The 15987-nt window shown below is 39.1% G+C and overlaps 1 protein-coding gene across 1 annotated transcript in view; it reads right to left on the bottom strand.

Annotated features, from left to right (window-relative positions):
- erbb2 (erb-b2 receptor tyrosine kinase 2) overlaps nucleotides 1–8643 on the bottom strand; it is a 33019-nt gene extending 24376 nt beyond the window's left edge. Inside the window, exon 1 of the mRNA XM_047377273.1 lies at nucleotides 8365–8643. Coding sequence (XP_047233229.1) covers nucleotides 8365–8437 — 73 coding nt within the window. The 5' untranslated portion in view covers nucleotides 8438–8643. The remainder of the gene's footprint in view (nucleotides 1–8364) is intronic.
- Between the last annotated feature and the right edge of the window lie 7344 nt (nucleotides 8644–15987).

The following is a 15987-nucleotide window of genomic DNA, read 5'->3' as shown; positions in this document are numbered from 1 at the left end:
TCACTTCACCTGCGTTTAAAACTGTTTCATTAATAGGCTTCAAGTCTTTTAAAGCTTCTCATTGGAGTTTTGCTGATGTTTCATTATTTTTCAGTTCAGTTATTGCACATGACCAGTACAGCATGTTCTGCAGGTTGTGTTTCAAAACTTAGGAAAGTGGACAAATAAAGACATATCTGACCTAAAAGGGAAGAAAGAAATATTAAGAAATAGCAATAAACATTCAGAAAAGACCTGAGAGATGCATTAACCTTCTGCTGATTATCGTCTGCATGCCACATTTCCGCAAATAGCTCTTTACTAACCTGTTTGGTACTAAAAATCTTTTGTGTGAAACTGCGTCATCATCTGTCTGATAAGGTGCTTTCAGATTCAGTTTAAAACTGATTCAGTTATCTGATAAGTTTAGATGCAACGCAGGGTCGTCCCGTAAGAGCTTTTTTATGTCTGACTGATTTATAGCTCAGACATAAAAAGGGTAAAACCGGTGGGTTGGCGGTTCGAATCCCTGCTCTGTCTGTCTCAATCGGTGCATCCTTGGGCAAGACACTTCACCCGCCTTGCCTGCTGATGGTGGTCAGAGGGCCCAGTGGTGCCGATTGTATGGCAGCCTCACTTCTGTCAGTCTGGCCCAGGGCAGCTGTGGCTACAGTGTAGCTTACTACTGTCACTGTGTGAATGTGTGAATGAATGGGTGGATGACTGATGTAGTGATGTAGTGTAAAGCTCTTTGGAGTCCTTCGACTAGATAAAGCGCCAAGCACAGGCCATTAACCATTTACCAAACTAGACTGAAAATGAGTGAGAAAGCAACCAAAGTGCAAAGAAAAACTGAAATACCTTAAAAAGCCTCAGGAAAGTTTATTCAAGACCACCAAAATGTGAAAAAAGGTAGAATGACTCAACACTTTTGCACATTATTGCACATATTGACCAGAATATGCCACAATAATTCCACAATTCCACCATATCACTCCAAAAACTCAAAGGGAGCAAATTAGTCATCTAGTGACAGCAGTTAAAGCTTTAATGACAATATTTGCTTTTCAAATTAACGTTGAATTAAGTTTTTCTTACATGTACATGTAGAGATGTCCCAATCACGACTTCTTTTGTCCCCAGAATGGATTTGAGTCATTTAAGGTTCGGCATCTACCATTATCGAGTCGCAGCGCGACACGTTTCAAATTGATCCCAGCTTCAATATGCTGCTCTAACTCATATAAAAACCTACAGTAATGATCAGACATGTCACCTAAAGCATGTATGGCTTTATTTTTTGTCTTTAAATATTTATTTGACTCAGTGAATACAGCAACAGTCATCAGTAACGCTACAGCTTGCTGCTACTGAGAATCTGCTCTTATGTGAATAAGCATGTTTGCTCTGTATTTGTATATGACTCGTTAAAAAATGCTGCCCGCAACATATTTCACTGCTGTTCCAGTGAATTCTTTCTAACAAAAAATATTTAAGAAAAAAATTACTCTGAGCATTGTGAGGAGAGCATTTCGCATCACACAAAAGGACTGGGAGGTGCACCAACCGATACAGTTTCTCTTTCACTGTGAATATCATTATAAAAGGGAGAAAAGACACTTGTTTGGTAAGAAAAAACCCAGATTGGTTGGATCAAGAATTTAATATGAATGGATAATGGATTATAATACAGTTTTGCAAGCCGTGGGAAAAATGCACCTACATGGCCCACTGGGGAAGAGGCCTAGATAAAATTACATACAGTACTCCAATGGGGTGTGGGGAATTTAGTTAGGATTCATAGTTATAACATTTCAGGAAATACCCAACATTTTGTTACCTAAAGATTAAGATGATATTTCATAATTAGGTAGCAATGTGGTTTTTCCAAACTGTGACATTGTGAACACGATCAGTTAACAGTGGATCTGATTTAAAGCGCTTTAAGTGACTCATGAAACACTGTGTCATTCTGGACTGATTTTCAAAAGGAGGTGTGAAAATAATGCCGTACCTCCAGCAAGTGAACACGAACACCTTTAAGAAGGACCTCTGGCACCTGAAACCTGAGATGCTTTTAACTTCTCACTGGTGGGACACCATTAAATTACATAATTACATAATTATTATAATTAAATTTTTTCAAATGGCAAAATTTGAAACAGCAGGCAGAGTTTTTCAATTCCAAAAAATTTTGATTCATGACTCAATCAGTAAATAGACACATAAAATGTGCATTATTTTAATTTACAGCAAATTCTGCCTCAATTTAGTGTAAACTAGAATATTGTGGCTTTGCTTTAATGCAGTGGTTCATCAAGCCATTCAGTTAAATTTAAATGTCTTAGAGGAAAAAAACCAGCAGCTTTACACTTTCTACTCTTCTAAATCCTGCAACTATTTTACAAAAACAGTTAAACGTGTTTTACAAAACAGGGTTTCTGTCTTTTCTAGACAAGAAAAGTGTTCAACCCATCTCTGTCATTCTTTACAGTCACAAGGTTTTAAGGGAAATTTGATTTTGAAATCTTCTACAAGAGTGTATTTTTCTGAATGCCTCAACCTGAATGCTGCATCATTAACCAAAAGACAATATAGAAATAACAGAAAACCTTTCTGGACTGAAAGCATACTGGCAGCGCAACACTGATGAATGCTCAGCTGTTTGTTGTTTCCCTCTCCTCATCCAGATTTCTCATTGCAACACAGATATTCTCTAGATTTTAAATGTTGGGGCTCGGTGGTAAGAAAAGAAACATCTGTGAAGTTTTTTATCGTACATCTATTCACGTTATCCTGCACTGTTTCACCAAATAACGATCTCCTTGAACATCACATGGCAGACAGGAGCACTATTTAGCTCTGAGATCATAATGTGCCGCATTCACTTGCACCCCATCTGATATTTACTCATTTAAACACTGGTTCAAATGGCAAATGCATATAAACATTCCACAGTGACACTGAATACGTTATTTTTCTTTAACACATTATGTTTTCTGTAATTAATTTCTGTAATTAATTATTAATTAATTAGGAGAAGTCAAATTTTCCAGAGCTCAGGGCAACATCCTCATTTGTTCACGTTTGTCTGTTTGGTTATATATAAAGAGAAGAAATAAAAATATTGTAAACGCTGACAGATTTTCTTGTAAAAGCTATTTTTGTAGTAAGAGGTGTGATTGTGATTGCAGTGCCAGAGAGGTTGTTTTGTTTGTGAGCTGATTGTGAGCTGGCAGCGCTGAACTAATGAACTGCATGATGCTGAAGACTGAAAAATGAAGGCCAGTTTGAAGCCACACCTGTGTGTGGCAGCGTTCCAGTTAGCACAAGGAGTGTGCCTGCGTGTTGTTTAGCAGAGCGAGCAGGGCTGGCGACACAAACACGATGCTGCAGCTAGAGGTAGTCAGGCCGGATCAAGGTTGGAAGAGCCTTAGTGTGGCGTAACCAGAGCAATCAGTCAGATCCTCCGGTCTCCACTCTGCTGGAATGGACAGGATCCCTCCAAAGACTAGCACAAACAGACCAAGCTGATCCAACAGGATTTTCCCGGTATGTTTAAAAAGATAACATCACGTTGTAATCCCCACAGTAGCGCTCCTACATGCAGGATCGGGTCCTGCATAAACTACACGACCTTACTAAACAATGTTCTTTTCCGCCTTACGGTCGATAAAGGAAAAAAAAAAAAAAAACAGATATTGCTCAACAGACAAGCAGAACAGGATCTGTACTGTACTCTATGCAGTGGAGCAACAGATATGAGCTCCTTGCTCATTCACGCTGACATGCAGGACAATCACAACAACATACTCAGACGTACAAAAGATTGCAAGACTAGAAAACTTCCTGCTTTATCCCATGCATAAAAAGCCCAGTTGGATGGTTTTTCAGCTGGATTTACACAAGCAGAGTGAAAACAAGAAGGATCAGCAGATAAAAGAGCCTGAGGAGAAAAAGTTCTGATAATTATTATTACTACAATCATTTCACTGATGTATTAGTACAATAAACCAAAAACCACAAAAAATAACAAAGCCTTTTCATCTAGCTAGTCAGTTAAAGAGACAATTTTCCATCAGGATATAATGCTGCATTTGATTTGTCTCATAAACCAGAGCTCGGAGCTGGGAATGACATCACACTGGCTAATATCCATTACCACTATAATCCAATAAAACATATCTCTCTCCATTTTATCCATTCAAACACTAAAGAGTCACAAAACCATCAAGTGTATTGTTTATAAAGCTATATTCTATATGAAAGGATGGGATGCTGACTGGGAAAATTGCTCGGCAAGCTCCAATTTTCCCAGTCAGAATTCTGACTTTAGGGAGGCATTCCAGTTGTTTTTCCGACAGGGATCTTTGAACATCGAACTTCAGAGCCCAAAGGAAATGCATCATCAATATTCCATGAAAATTATAGTGCCTTGTAAAACTATTCAACTGCCTTGACATTATTCCCATTTTGTCACATTACAACCACAAACTTTAATGCATTTTATTTAGATTTCATGTGACAGAACAGATCTAACTAGTGTAATCAAAGATTGATGATAAGTGCAGAGCAAACATGTACAAGAAGGACCTCTGGTCAGATGGGACCACAACTGAAATGTGTGAGAACGGCATGTGTCATGGCAGCCTCATATTGTGGGGAGTTGATAGGAGGATGGATGAAGCTAAACCCCTCTTTTGAATTTTGAGGACCACGCATGGATGGAGCTAAATACAAGGCAACCCTTAAAAAAATCTTTTAGAGGCTGCAAAGACTTGAGACTAGGGTGGAGGTTCGTCTACAGCATGACAACAACCCTAAACATGAAGCCGGAGCTACAATGGAGTGGTTTAGATCAAAACATTTTCATGTCTGTGAATGGCCCAGTCAAAGTCCAGACCTAAATTCTATTGAGAACCCGTAGCATGACTTGTAAATTGATGTTCACAGACACTCTCTGTCTAATCTGACTGAGCTTAAACTACTGGGAGAGACATACCCCCAAAGGGCTTGCAGCTGTAATTGCAATCAGTATCGAGTCCGTGTCATAAATACATATGCACACCACACTTTTCAGATCTTTACTGCATTTCCTTCCATTTCATTGTTATGCACTACTTTGTGTTGGTGTATCACATAAAATCCCAATAAAACACATTAAAGTTTGTAGTTATAACATTACAAAATGTAATAAAAGACAAGGGACTGTAAATGATTACTTAGAATATGTTTCTGTTAATTTGTACTGAACAAACCATCCCCCAGTTCCCCTCACTGCCTCGGTCATCTTATGAGACCAGTCCGTTTTCCACACATTTGGAGCTCAGCATCTACAGTTCTTGCACCATTCAGGTCTCCATCCTGAGGAGGATTCTTACATACAAAATTTTTGCTGTCTTTTTTGTGCCGCTTTCGACAAGCTGCTGTTTCTGAAAAGTCGGACAGAGTAGCGTCTTATGTGACATACAAGATATTGTTCCTTGAATATCACACAAATGCACAACTTTCCCAGTCAGCAACTTTGTGCTCCAGTGTTTATGTTGAACAACTCACGTACTTTCAGACGCCTATGTCCTAATTTCTCCAGTCTGTCTCTCAAGAAAAGTGAATGGATCATATTTTACTTTACTTTTTTGCAAACAACTAAACAAAAGTATGGTATTTGTCTCAGCCCAGCCTTGTCTGGACATTTCTACACTTGTGTCTCTTCACTCATGTCGTTCTGCCACTGCTGCCTGTCCACATCATTATTAGTCCATATCTGTAAATTAATTTGCCAAATAAGAATAACAGACCTACCTTATATTCAGTAACATCACTCTAATAAACTTTTGTTGCCTGTTAGCTGAACCAAACATTAGAAAACCGGGGGCATAACAGTTACTTCAGCCTGATATGAGGACCCAGTTCTTAATACCAAAACGTGCAATAATTAGAGCTTTTTCAACCACAGTGTATGATTATAAGTAGAAAGTTAATCTCTTAATGGGATTATGCAGATCACAATTAAAGACACTTAATAACTTAAGAATCTGGCTGTTGCATTATTTTAGCACCTCATATTTGCAGTAGAGATTTGTCCCTACAAGCCTTACATGCATGATGGCCCCCACCGGTGGCCGCCTCCATCGTTAGGGGTAATTTAGATCACTAGCCCAGTCTAGGCCGGTGACTCATGACTTAGTTATGAGTTAACCAGTGGCTGAGGCCAACATGGCAAGAACGTGACACAGAATATCAGGGGGAGAGGCAGCAGAGTGAGGAATCCCTTTAGTGAATGTGAGACTGCGAGGATTCATCCACTGTGCATGCTGCATTGCCTAACTCTGGAAACCAGTCAGAGCGCTCGTGCTGATCTCCGATGCTTGAAAGATAAACACGGCAGGCTAAAGTACACCAACCAGTTCCCATCAACAATGCATTTGATTTGGAAGCGACATCACCTGTGACTATTGCCTTTGTGTTTGTGCAGTAGTAGCTGCAGCGGTGGGGGCGACCAGAGCAACCCAGCTGCTTATTTTGGGGTCATATGATAGGGTTGTTTTTTTGTTTTTCTACATGCAGGACTCCCTTTCCAACATGCTTTTAATGTGTAACTGTGCACGGCAATAAAAAATTGACGAGTATAAATCAATAAACTCTGCATTTGCAAAATAAAAAAATCGAAATCTCAGCTATCGATGTGTGTATTTTTTCCCCGTATGGTTTAAAGCTTTTAAACTGATCTGACTGGGCATATTATTGACTTTTCTGTTTCGGTCTTACCTAGATGTCAAATTCAATGTAAAAAAACATTAATGTGAAATAATATTGCTATTCTAGTATTTTTTCAGTGCATTTCTGACCGTTAACGTTTCCTAACAGCAAACATGGTCATTATCTAAAAATCACTCAAAGAGAAACACAAAACATTCTGCAGATGCCTTTACAACAAAAATACCAGAAACATTTCCTTTTAAGACTTTAAAAAGCAGGAAAAGTTTTGGGCTTTTTTTACATTTTGTTACGTTACACCCACAAACCTCAACTCATTTTATGACATAGACCAACGCAACGTAGCAAATAAGTTTAAGTGTGTCACTCCTTTGCATTTAGCCCCTCTGAGACAATACTTTGAAGAACCAGCTTTTAATGAAATTACAACTGCAAGTTTCAAGGGGGTATGTCTCTACCTGTTTGTACACCTAGAAATGAAACATTGTTTCAAATTCCTCTATGCAAAATTGCTCAAGCTCAGTCAGACTGGATAGAGAGCGTATGTGAACGCTGATTTTTAAGTATTGAATCTTGCTGCTGTAGCCTTGAGTCGTTTGTCACCTCTAACGGGTTTTAATCCAAGACTTCCCTTCATTTAACTTCATCCATTTTACCTGTTTTAGCTGAAGAAAAGCATCCCTAAGCATGATGCTGCCACCACCATGTTTCATAGCGGGGGATGCTGTGTTTAGGTTTATGTGCATTGTTTTACAAAGCATTCTGGATGAAGGTGCAAGAGTTCAAATGGACCTTCTTCCACATGTCTGCTACGTTCCCCTACAAGGATTGTTGCAAGCTGCAAAAAGTACTACTTGCTTCATGCCAGATCTGTGGAGTGCACAACTTAAAGCTCTCCTAACGCCATCATTTTGATTGTCATGTATAATTTTCCATCCAATTCACAATTTTGCACACTTTTTTGTTGTTTTCTCAGATAATATCCCCACAAAAATGCCTTCAGGTTTGTGTTTTTAATGTGAGACAAACAAACAAAAGATCAAGGGGTGTGAATACTTTGGCGAGACATTGTATGATTTGTTTTTCTGCAAATCTGCGCTTGCACTTTCAGTTAGCTCTTGTTTTTCTGGCTTGCAGTCAAGCTCTAAGTGTAACAAGTGGCTCTCTGTCAGACAATGTCCCCTTCAGAGCCAGCAGTGAATAATTGACATCGTCATGATCTTTTAGGACACAATGCACGGCCTGTTGTTGTTGTTTTGTTTTTATTTACAAATACAGGGCGGGGAAACAGCTTGTAGTACACAGCTCAGCTGCAGGTTTTCTGATTTCTTCTACATCTACATTTCTAGATCTGTTTTTTTTTTATTATTATTATTATTATTTATGTAACACAGCGAGCTGGAGGTTCCTGTGAGTTTTTATGTCTCCAGTGGGACTTGCAGCGTGACAGGTGTGATTTCCCTTCCCGATCTGCGCTTCCTAAACCCTGCGAGCCCCAGCAGGGACCGACTGCCTCTGCGGAGTCACGGAGGAATGTGGTCCTGACCAGAATCAACCATGGAGCATTTCACAGCGAACTCTAGCTGACAGAACTCCTAACCGGTTCCGGTTAGATCCAGTCCGCCTTCCCGACAGCGGAGGCGCTAGAGACGTTAAAAAGTTACCCACCTTCCCTGCTCAAAGCGCCCGTCGCTCCGAGCAGAACGGCCCCGACCAACACCAAACTTCTCGCCGCCTCCATCTGCGCCACTCAGTCCATATTCCCAAACTTGGATATTGTTTTTAAATAAATCCTGGTGAGTAAAGTGAAGCGCTCTGACCCCTTCCCTTCCTCAGGCTGAGTTTGGTTGTTTTTCCCGGTCCTGAGCAGAGTTGTAGTCCGTTTTCCAATCTCAGTGACTTCCTCCCATGGATTCCGTGCCTGTCGGTAGTAAAAGCGTGACTGCGCACAGGAGTAGAGGCGCGCTCCCGTGAAGGCCAGGGCTGGGAGTGGCAGGGTTCACTATTAGCCCGCCCTCACTCCAATGCAATGCTGCTGCTGACATCCCAGAATTGCTACAAACATCTGTCTGCATCCAAGCACCTGGAGTCCAGATGCAAGCAGCCTCACAACGAGAAGCTGGATTGTAAATTAAGAATTTACAGCCAAAAGGACATAAAAATCAAAGATGATCAGAAATCAACAGAATGTGTGGATAAACCACCTCCAATCCAGCCTCAACTCCTCCAATGCTTCTATTAGGTTTTCCCCCAGGGTTACCCTGTATTCAAATCCATCCATCTACCCATCACCTCTTACCAGGTTCCCGTTCCCGCTGAAGAAAAGCATCCCCAAAGCATGACTCGGCCACCAACGTGGTTCACCATGTGGATAGTTTGCAGTCTTTCCAGTGTTTTATCAGCAACACAGAGTCTGCATGTAGGTAGTTTTAAATTTTGGTCTCATCTGATCAGAGCACCTTCTTCCACATGTTTGTTGTTTCTCCCATATGGGTTATGACAAACTGCAAACTGGAATTATTGTGGCTTTCTCCTTGGCACTATTTGTGGAGGTTGGATCTCCAACCTGAGCTGATTCTGCAGCTCCTCCAGAGTCTTTTCTCTGATTAATGTCTGTATTATGTTCTGGTAGGTTTGCAGTGGGGTCATACTCCATTATTGGATAATGGATTGAATAGAGCTCTGTGAGATGTTCAGAACTTGGGATATTGTTTTATTACCCAACCTTTCACTTTACAGTTGTGAATTATGTTGTGTCACATAAAATCCCCAAAAAATAGAAAAACAAAATGTGGAAAAGTTCAAATGTCGGCTGACCTTACTTGTCTCGGGGAAGGTCAGAGTTCGTGATTAAACAATAAGAAAGAGACTGGGCTAAAATGTACCAAGGCGAAACACATTTGATTAAAAATATACTAATACCCAGGAGGTTTACGCAAATATCGTCAGAAAGAGACAAGACTGACCCATGACAACTGGTGTAAAACTAACAGCATTACAGAAAAAGAACGTCATAAGCACATTCAAACATGGTGGTGGTGTGATGTTCTGGGTCTGCTCTGTTGCTTCAGGATATGGACGGCATCCCTGTGCAAAGTACAAGATTAACCGTTTAACGGCCCAGTAAAGGGTTAATTGATGCAAATAAACATTTTGCTTGCAGAAAATCTGGGCTGCACAGTGGGTAGCACTGTTGCCTTCAAGCAAAAAGATCCTGGGTTTCCAATTCTAGCCTGGGGTCTTCCTGCATAGTGCTTGCATGTTCTTTCCGTCTGTTTTCTGCTCAGTCTAGAAAATGACTGTTAGGTTAAGTGATTACTCTAAACTGCTCTTAGGTATGACTTAATGTGGATGTTTATTTGTTGTGCATGTCTCAGTGTTGCCCAGTGATGGGATGGACGAATGGACAGATGGATGGATGAAATAGAAAATCTTGAACAAAAATGCCATCATTTTATGACCTTATAGGCTAAGTTCACTTGGGTCATGCAGCATCACAACAACCTATCAGCCCATCCACCTCTACATGAATCCAAAATCCAAAAACAAGGTTTTGAAGATGCCCAGTCAAAGTCTCGACTTAAATTTGATTAAGAAACTGCAGCATCACCTTAAACAGGCCGTTCATACTTGAATTAAATCAATTTTGCAAAGAAGAGTGGACCAAAATTCCTCCACTGTGATAGTTATCGTAAATGCCTGACTGCAGGTTTTGCATCTAAGGGTTGCACATCCAATTTCCAGGTTGGTTTGGTTAGCTTTTTCCCTTTAATAAATAAAATCCTCATTTGAAAACATATTTTTTGTGTTTACTCAGGTTTTCTATGCCTCAGATTCAAATTTGTTTGATCATCTGAAACATTTAAGTTGGACAAAAAGCAAAAAAAAGAGGAAATCTGTAAGAGTGCATATACTTTTTAAATGCACTGTGCAATGTCACTAGAGGTCCCAGTTCAATATTCTTCTCCAAGGTCATATTTAAAGTTGACGGGATCAAGTTGTTGGATATGTTGATAATATCAACATATCCAACAACTTGATATCAGTAAGTTGGAATGGATTTAGAAGCTTCAGCTTTAATTGTTGGGTGACAAGATGAAATCAAGCCACGCAGTTTTAGTTTTTGATTAAGATCATAAAAATGTGCTGTCTGCAAACTTGCAAATAAATGAATATTGTGCTCATGTACATTAAGCAGCTGAAGTTATCAACAAATTATCAATATAATATTAAAAAATCATCTGATACTGTAATGACTGATTTGCTACATATGCCAATGTATTTTCTTACGTTTGTCATATATATTTATTGGCAGTTTGCAAAAGTTTCATGGGAGTCAAGATTTACAAGACTGTAAATTAAAATAAGGCAGTTATGGCTTTATAATTTACAAACTTAGTGAGATTCTAAAATAAGCTTCTGGAATGATGATTGTTCTTCCCTGGTGCTCAGTTTACAAAGAAGGAGGTATTCACAATATGCCATCATTTTGGAGCATCTTTACATTTCTATCAGTTTTCTCATGCTCTCCAGTCATGCAGGAAGAATAAACTCCATTCATTCCAGTCGATCCAGTCTCCCCACCCACAGCAGCTTGGGTCAGAGTACGGCCAACTACGCGGAGCCTCCAGAAAACAACAAAAGGCTCCCCTCACTTTGCCACACAAAAAACTAATTCTACATACTTTTTACAAGGTGAAGGGGTGCTGCTCAAGCTAAAGTTTTTCTTGTTTTGTTTCCAGGAGAAAATGTGGCTGCAGGGCCGATTTAACATGGTGGTGAGCTTCTGTGAAATGAATTACTTGAGCTTCATGGTTAGTTGTGATGCATGTAAATCTTTTTGTTACAGACCTAACTTTAAAAGTGACAGAAATTTGGACAGAATTGTCTGCATTAAATATTAATATTTAGAAAAAGGTTACATGGGTTGAGGAGAGATGCTGTGGGAAAGCGAGAACATTAAAAGACTGTACTAATCTTTGAGATTAATCTTAAAAAAGGCTGCAACAGACTACTTCCCTTTGTACATCAAGTCATTTCCACAGAAAACTGTAAACTTACTGAAGAAGACCTTATCCTCATGTTTCCTGTGTGCTGGTTAACCTTCCTGAGCTCAGCAGATGTAAGGACAAAGAAACAATCCTGTTTCACATTAGCAAAAAAAGATGGGCCTAGGAGAATCTAGTTCTTTACTCTTTATCAATTAAAACAAAGCCACCAAACAAAAATGAAAATATACATACATTTCCAAGCACAAATTAAATTATATTAACTATTATTGAAGACAAGACAGAAATGCTGAAGTTTATGTTAAAGCCAGGCTAAAGAGATTTTTAATTAGCTTTGACCCCAGAACAGCAGTACCACAGGTAATAATTCAATTCAATTCAGTTTATTTATATAGCACCAATTCACAACACATGTTGTCTCAAGGCACTTCACAACAGTCAGCTTCATACATTCCAATTAATCCTAACAATTGAACAGTGCAGTCAGATTCAGTTATTTATTCAAATTGGATAAAAAGTTTTTCTGTCTAAGGAAACCCAGCAGATTGCATCCAGTCAGTGACTTGCAGCATTCCCTCCTCCTGGATGAGCATGTAGAGACAGTGGACAGTCACTGGCGTTGACTTTGCAGCAATCCCTCATACTGAGCATGCATGTAGCGACAGTGGAGAGGAAAAACTCCCTTTTAACAGGAAGAAACCTCCAGCAGAACCAGAACCAGGCTCAGTGTGAGCGGCCATCTGCCACGACCGACTGGAGGTTAGAGAGAACAGAGCAGAGACACAAAGAGAACAAAGAAGCACTGATCCAGGAGTACTTTCTATGAGAAGGAAAAGTAAAATGTTAATGGATGTAGCTCCTTCAGTCGTTTCACCTAGAAAGAAAGAACAGATAAACTCTGATCCAGTTTTCAAGGTTAGAGTCTGAAAGAGAGCACATACAGTTAGTTACAGTAGAAGCTCAGTCAGTAGCCATGTCTAGGAGAGAGAAAGGGTTAAACACTAAAAGACATGACCATGTGGATCATCGGTAGAGGGTGAGCATTAAGTTGTTTCCAGCAGAAGCTTGGAAGATGCCCCTCTCCAGAAAGGTGTCACAGGTAGACACAGAGTCAGGCCAGGTGTAGCTTCTAGGAAGAGAAAAGAGAGAACAAAGTTAAAAGCTGAAATAACAGCAAATAATGCAAAATTGGAGAGTAGTGTGAGAATGTAGCGAAGAGGGTGAAAGTGGTCATTATGTCCTCCAGCAGCCTAAGCCTATAGCAGCATAACTACAGAGATAGCTCAGGATAACCTAAGCCACTCTAACTATAAGCTTTATCAAAAAGGAAAGTTTTAAGCCTAGCCTTAAAAGTAGACAGGGTGTCTGCCTCACGGACTAAAACTGGGAGCTGGTTCCACAGGAGAGGAGCCTGATAACTAAAGGATCTGCCTCCCATTCTACTTCTAGAGACTGTAGGAACCACCAGTAAACCTGCAGTCTGAGAACAAAGTGCTCTGTTAGGAACATATGTGATTGACTAAGCAGTTTCTTTTTTTAAAGACTCCGGTCCAAAGATGACAACTTCTGTCTTGTCTGAATTTAGAAGCAAAACATTTTAAGTCATCCAAGTTTTTATATCTTCAAGACATGCTTGTAGTCTATCTAACTGGTTGGGCTCATCAGGATTTATGGATAAGTAAATCTGAGTATCATCAGCATAACAGTGAAAATTTATCCCATGCTGCCTGATAATTTGACCTATTGGAAGCATATATATAGTAAAGACAATTGGCTCAAGTACTGAACCCTGTGGTACTCCACAATTAACCCTGGAGTTTAAAGATGATTTATCATTTACATGAACAAACTGGAATCTGTCAGACAGATACGATTTAAACCAGCCTAGCGCTGTTCCCCTGATCCCTACAGCATATTCCAGCCTTTCTAAGAGAACATTGTGATCGATTGTATCAAATGCAGCACTGAGATCTAACAGAACCAGAACAGACACAAGTCCATTATCTGAGGCCATAAGAATATCATTAGTGACTTTCAGCAGAGCTGTTTCAGTGCTATGATGAGCTCTGAAACCTGACTGAAACTCTTCAAACAGGTCATTGCTGTATAAATGTTCACACATTTGATTAGCAACTATTTTCTCAAGAATTTTAGATAAGAATGGAAGATTGGATATAGGTCCGTAATTTATTAAATCATCTCGATCAAGTGAAGGTTTCTTAAGTAAAGGTTTAATTACAGCTAACTTAAAAGCTTGTGGTACATATCCATTTACTAAAGATAGATTAATCATATCTAAAATGGGGCTGGTAATCAGAGGGAACACTTCCTTAAATAATTTGGTCAGGATTGGGTCTAACATACAAGTTGAAGGTTTAGATGAAACTAATATTTCTGATAACTCAGGAAGCTCCACAGGATCAAAACAGTCCAAACACAAATCAGGTTCTGCAGTTATTTCCAATGTTGTCTCACTTGCTGAGGATGTAGTAATCATCTTCGGGAGTATGTCAAAGATTTTCTTTTTAATAGAATCGATTTTATTTTGGAAGAATCCCATAAAGTCATGACTGCTAAGAGCTAAGGGAATGGATGGCTCAACAGAGCTACGACTCTGTGTAAGTTTAGCAACTGTACTTCAGAGAAACCTAGGATTATTCTTGTTCTCTTCTATTAATGATGAGAAATATGCTGTTCTAGCTTGGCAAAGTGTCTTTTTATACAACAGTAAGCTATTTTTCCAGATTAAGTAGGAATCCTCTAGGTGTGTAGAGCGCCATTTTCTCTCCAATTTTCCCCACATTGTGCTTTAAAGTACACAGCTCTGAATTAAACCATGGAGCTAGTCTCCTATGAACAATTACCTTCTTTTTCAAGGGGTCTTCATTGTCTAATGCACCACGCAATGATGAAGAAACACTATGTACAAGAGAATCAATTTGTGAAGGGGAAGAAACAAAATTATTGCCCTCCATTGTGTTTTTCTGTGATAATGAGGAAATTAAAAATGGAACAGATTCTTTATAGGTTGTTACAGCATCGTCTGATAATGATCTACTATAATGAAATCTTCTTTCAGGTGTGGAGTACTCTGTTAAATTAAACTCAAAGGTTATTAAGAAATGGTCAGACAGGTCAGGGTTATGAGAAAATATTGTTATGTCTTTACACTCAATGCCATATGTCAGCACAAGGTCCAGAGAATGAAGACAAAGATGGGTAGGTTTGTTAATATTTTGAGCAATGCCAATTGAGTCTAAGATAGCATTAAACACTATATTTAGGCTATCACTTTCATTGTCAACATGAATGTTAAAATCCCCCATTATAATAACTTTATCTGTATTTAACACTAAATCAGATAAAAGGTCTGAAAACTGATCTAAAAATTGAGAGTAAGGGCCTGGTGGATGGTACAAAACAACAAACAGAAGAGGTTTTAGTACTTTGCAATTTGGATGAGGAAAACTCAGGATTAAATATTCAAAAGAGTTGTAGGTATTGATTGGTCTGGGACTAATCAATAAATCCGACTGAAAGATGGTTGCTACTCCTCCTCCTCGCCCAGTATTTCGAGGAATGTGAAAATTTAAATAATTAGTAGGAGTTGACTCATTTATAGTAACATAATCCTCTTGCTGCAGCCAGGTTTCTTTGAGGCAGAATAAATCAATCTGATTGTCAGAAATCAGGTCACTAACTAGCAAAGTCTTTGAAGAGAGAAATCTTATGTTCGGTAAACCACATTTAATTTTTTTATTTTTATTTTTAGTCTGAGTTGTGTTTGTTTTTATGAGATTTTCCTAATTTCCTCCTTTTAGATTATTTTTTAATCTATTCAATTTTGGCCGTGGGCGAGACACTGTCTTAATAGGGTAATGGGTGGGTAGCAGTACAGAAGCTGCAGAGAGGAGTGATAAACTACGACCCTGCTTCCTGGTCTGAACCCTGGGTTTTAGAAAACTAATAAATTCGGCCAGATTCCTAGAAAGAAGAGCTGCTCCATCCAAAGTGGGATATAATATAATATATAATAAGGAAGTGATACCTCGCCATTAATCATAGTTTCAACTTAAGATACAACCGGACCTTCTCAGAAGACCTCAGGGGCCCGTGGGGCCTGCAGGGTGAAAGCAATCACATCAACAGGTTAAACTAAGAACATTATGAATTTTAAATGCTTTTTTATATCTGTTCAGCACTTTGGTCAATTGTGCTATTTTTAAAGTGCTAATAAATAAATAGGCATAAATAGGCATGGCTTAAAAACTTATTAAGTACC

Source organism: Girardinichthys multiradiatus, chromosome 10, assembly GCF_021462225.1.
Source record: "Girardinichthys multiradiatus isolate DD_20200921_A chromosome 10, DD_fGirMul_XY1, whole genome shotgun sequence".
Lineage (NCBI taxonomy): Eukaryota > Metazoa > Chordata > Actinopteri > Cyprinodontiformes > Goodeidae > Girardinichthys > Girardinichthys multiradiatus.
This window is presented reverse-complemented; position numbering and strand designations above follow the sequence as displayed.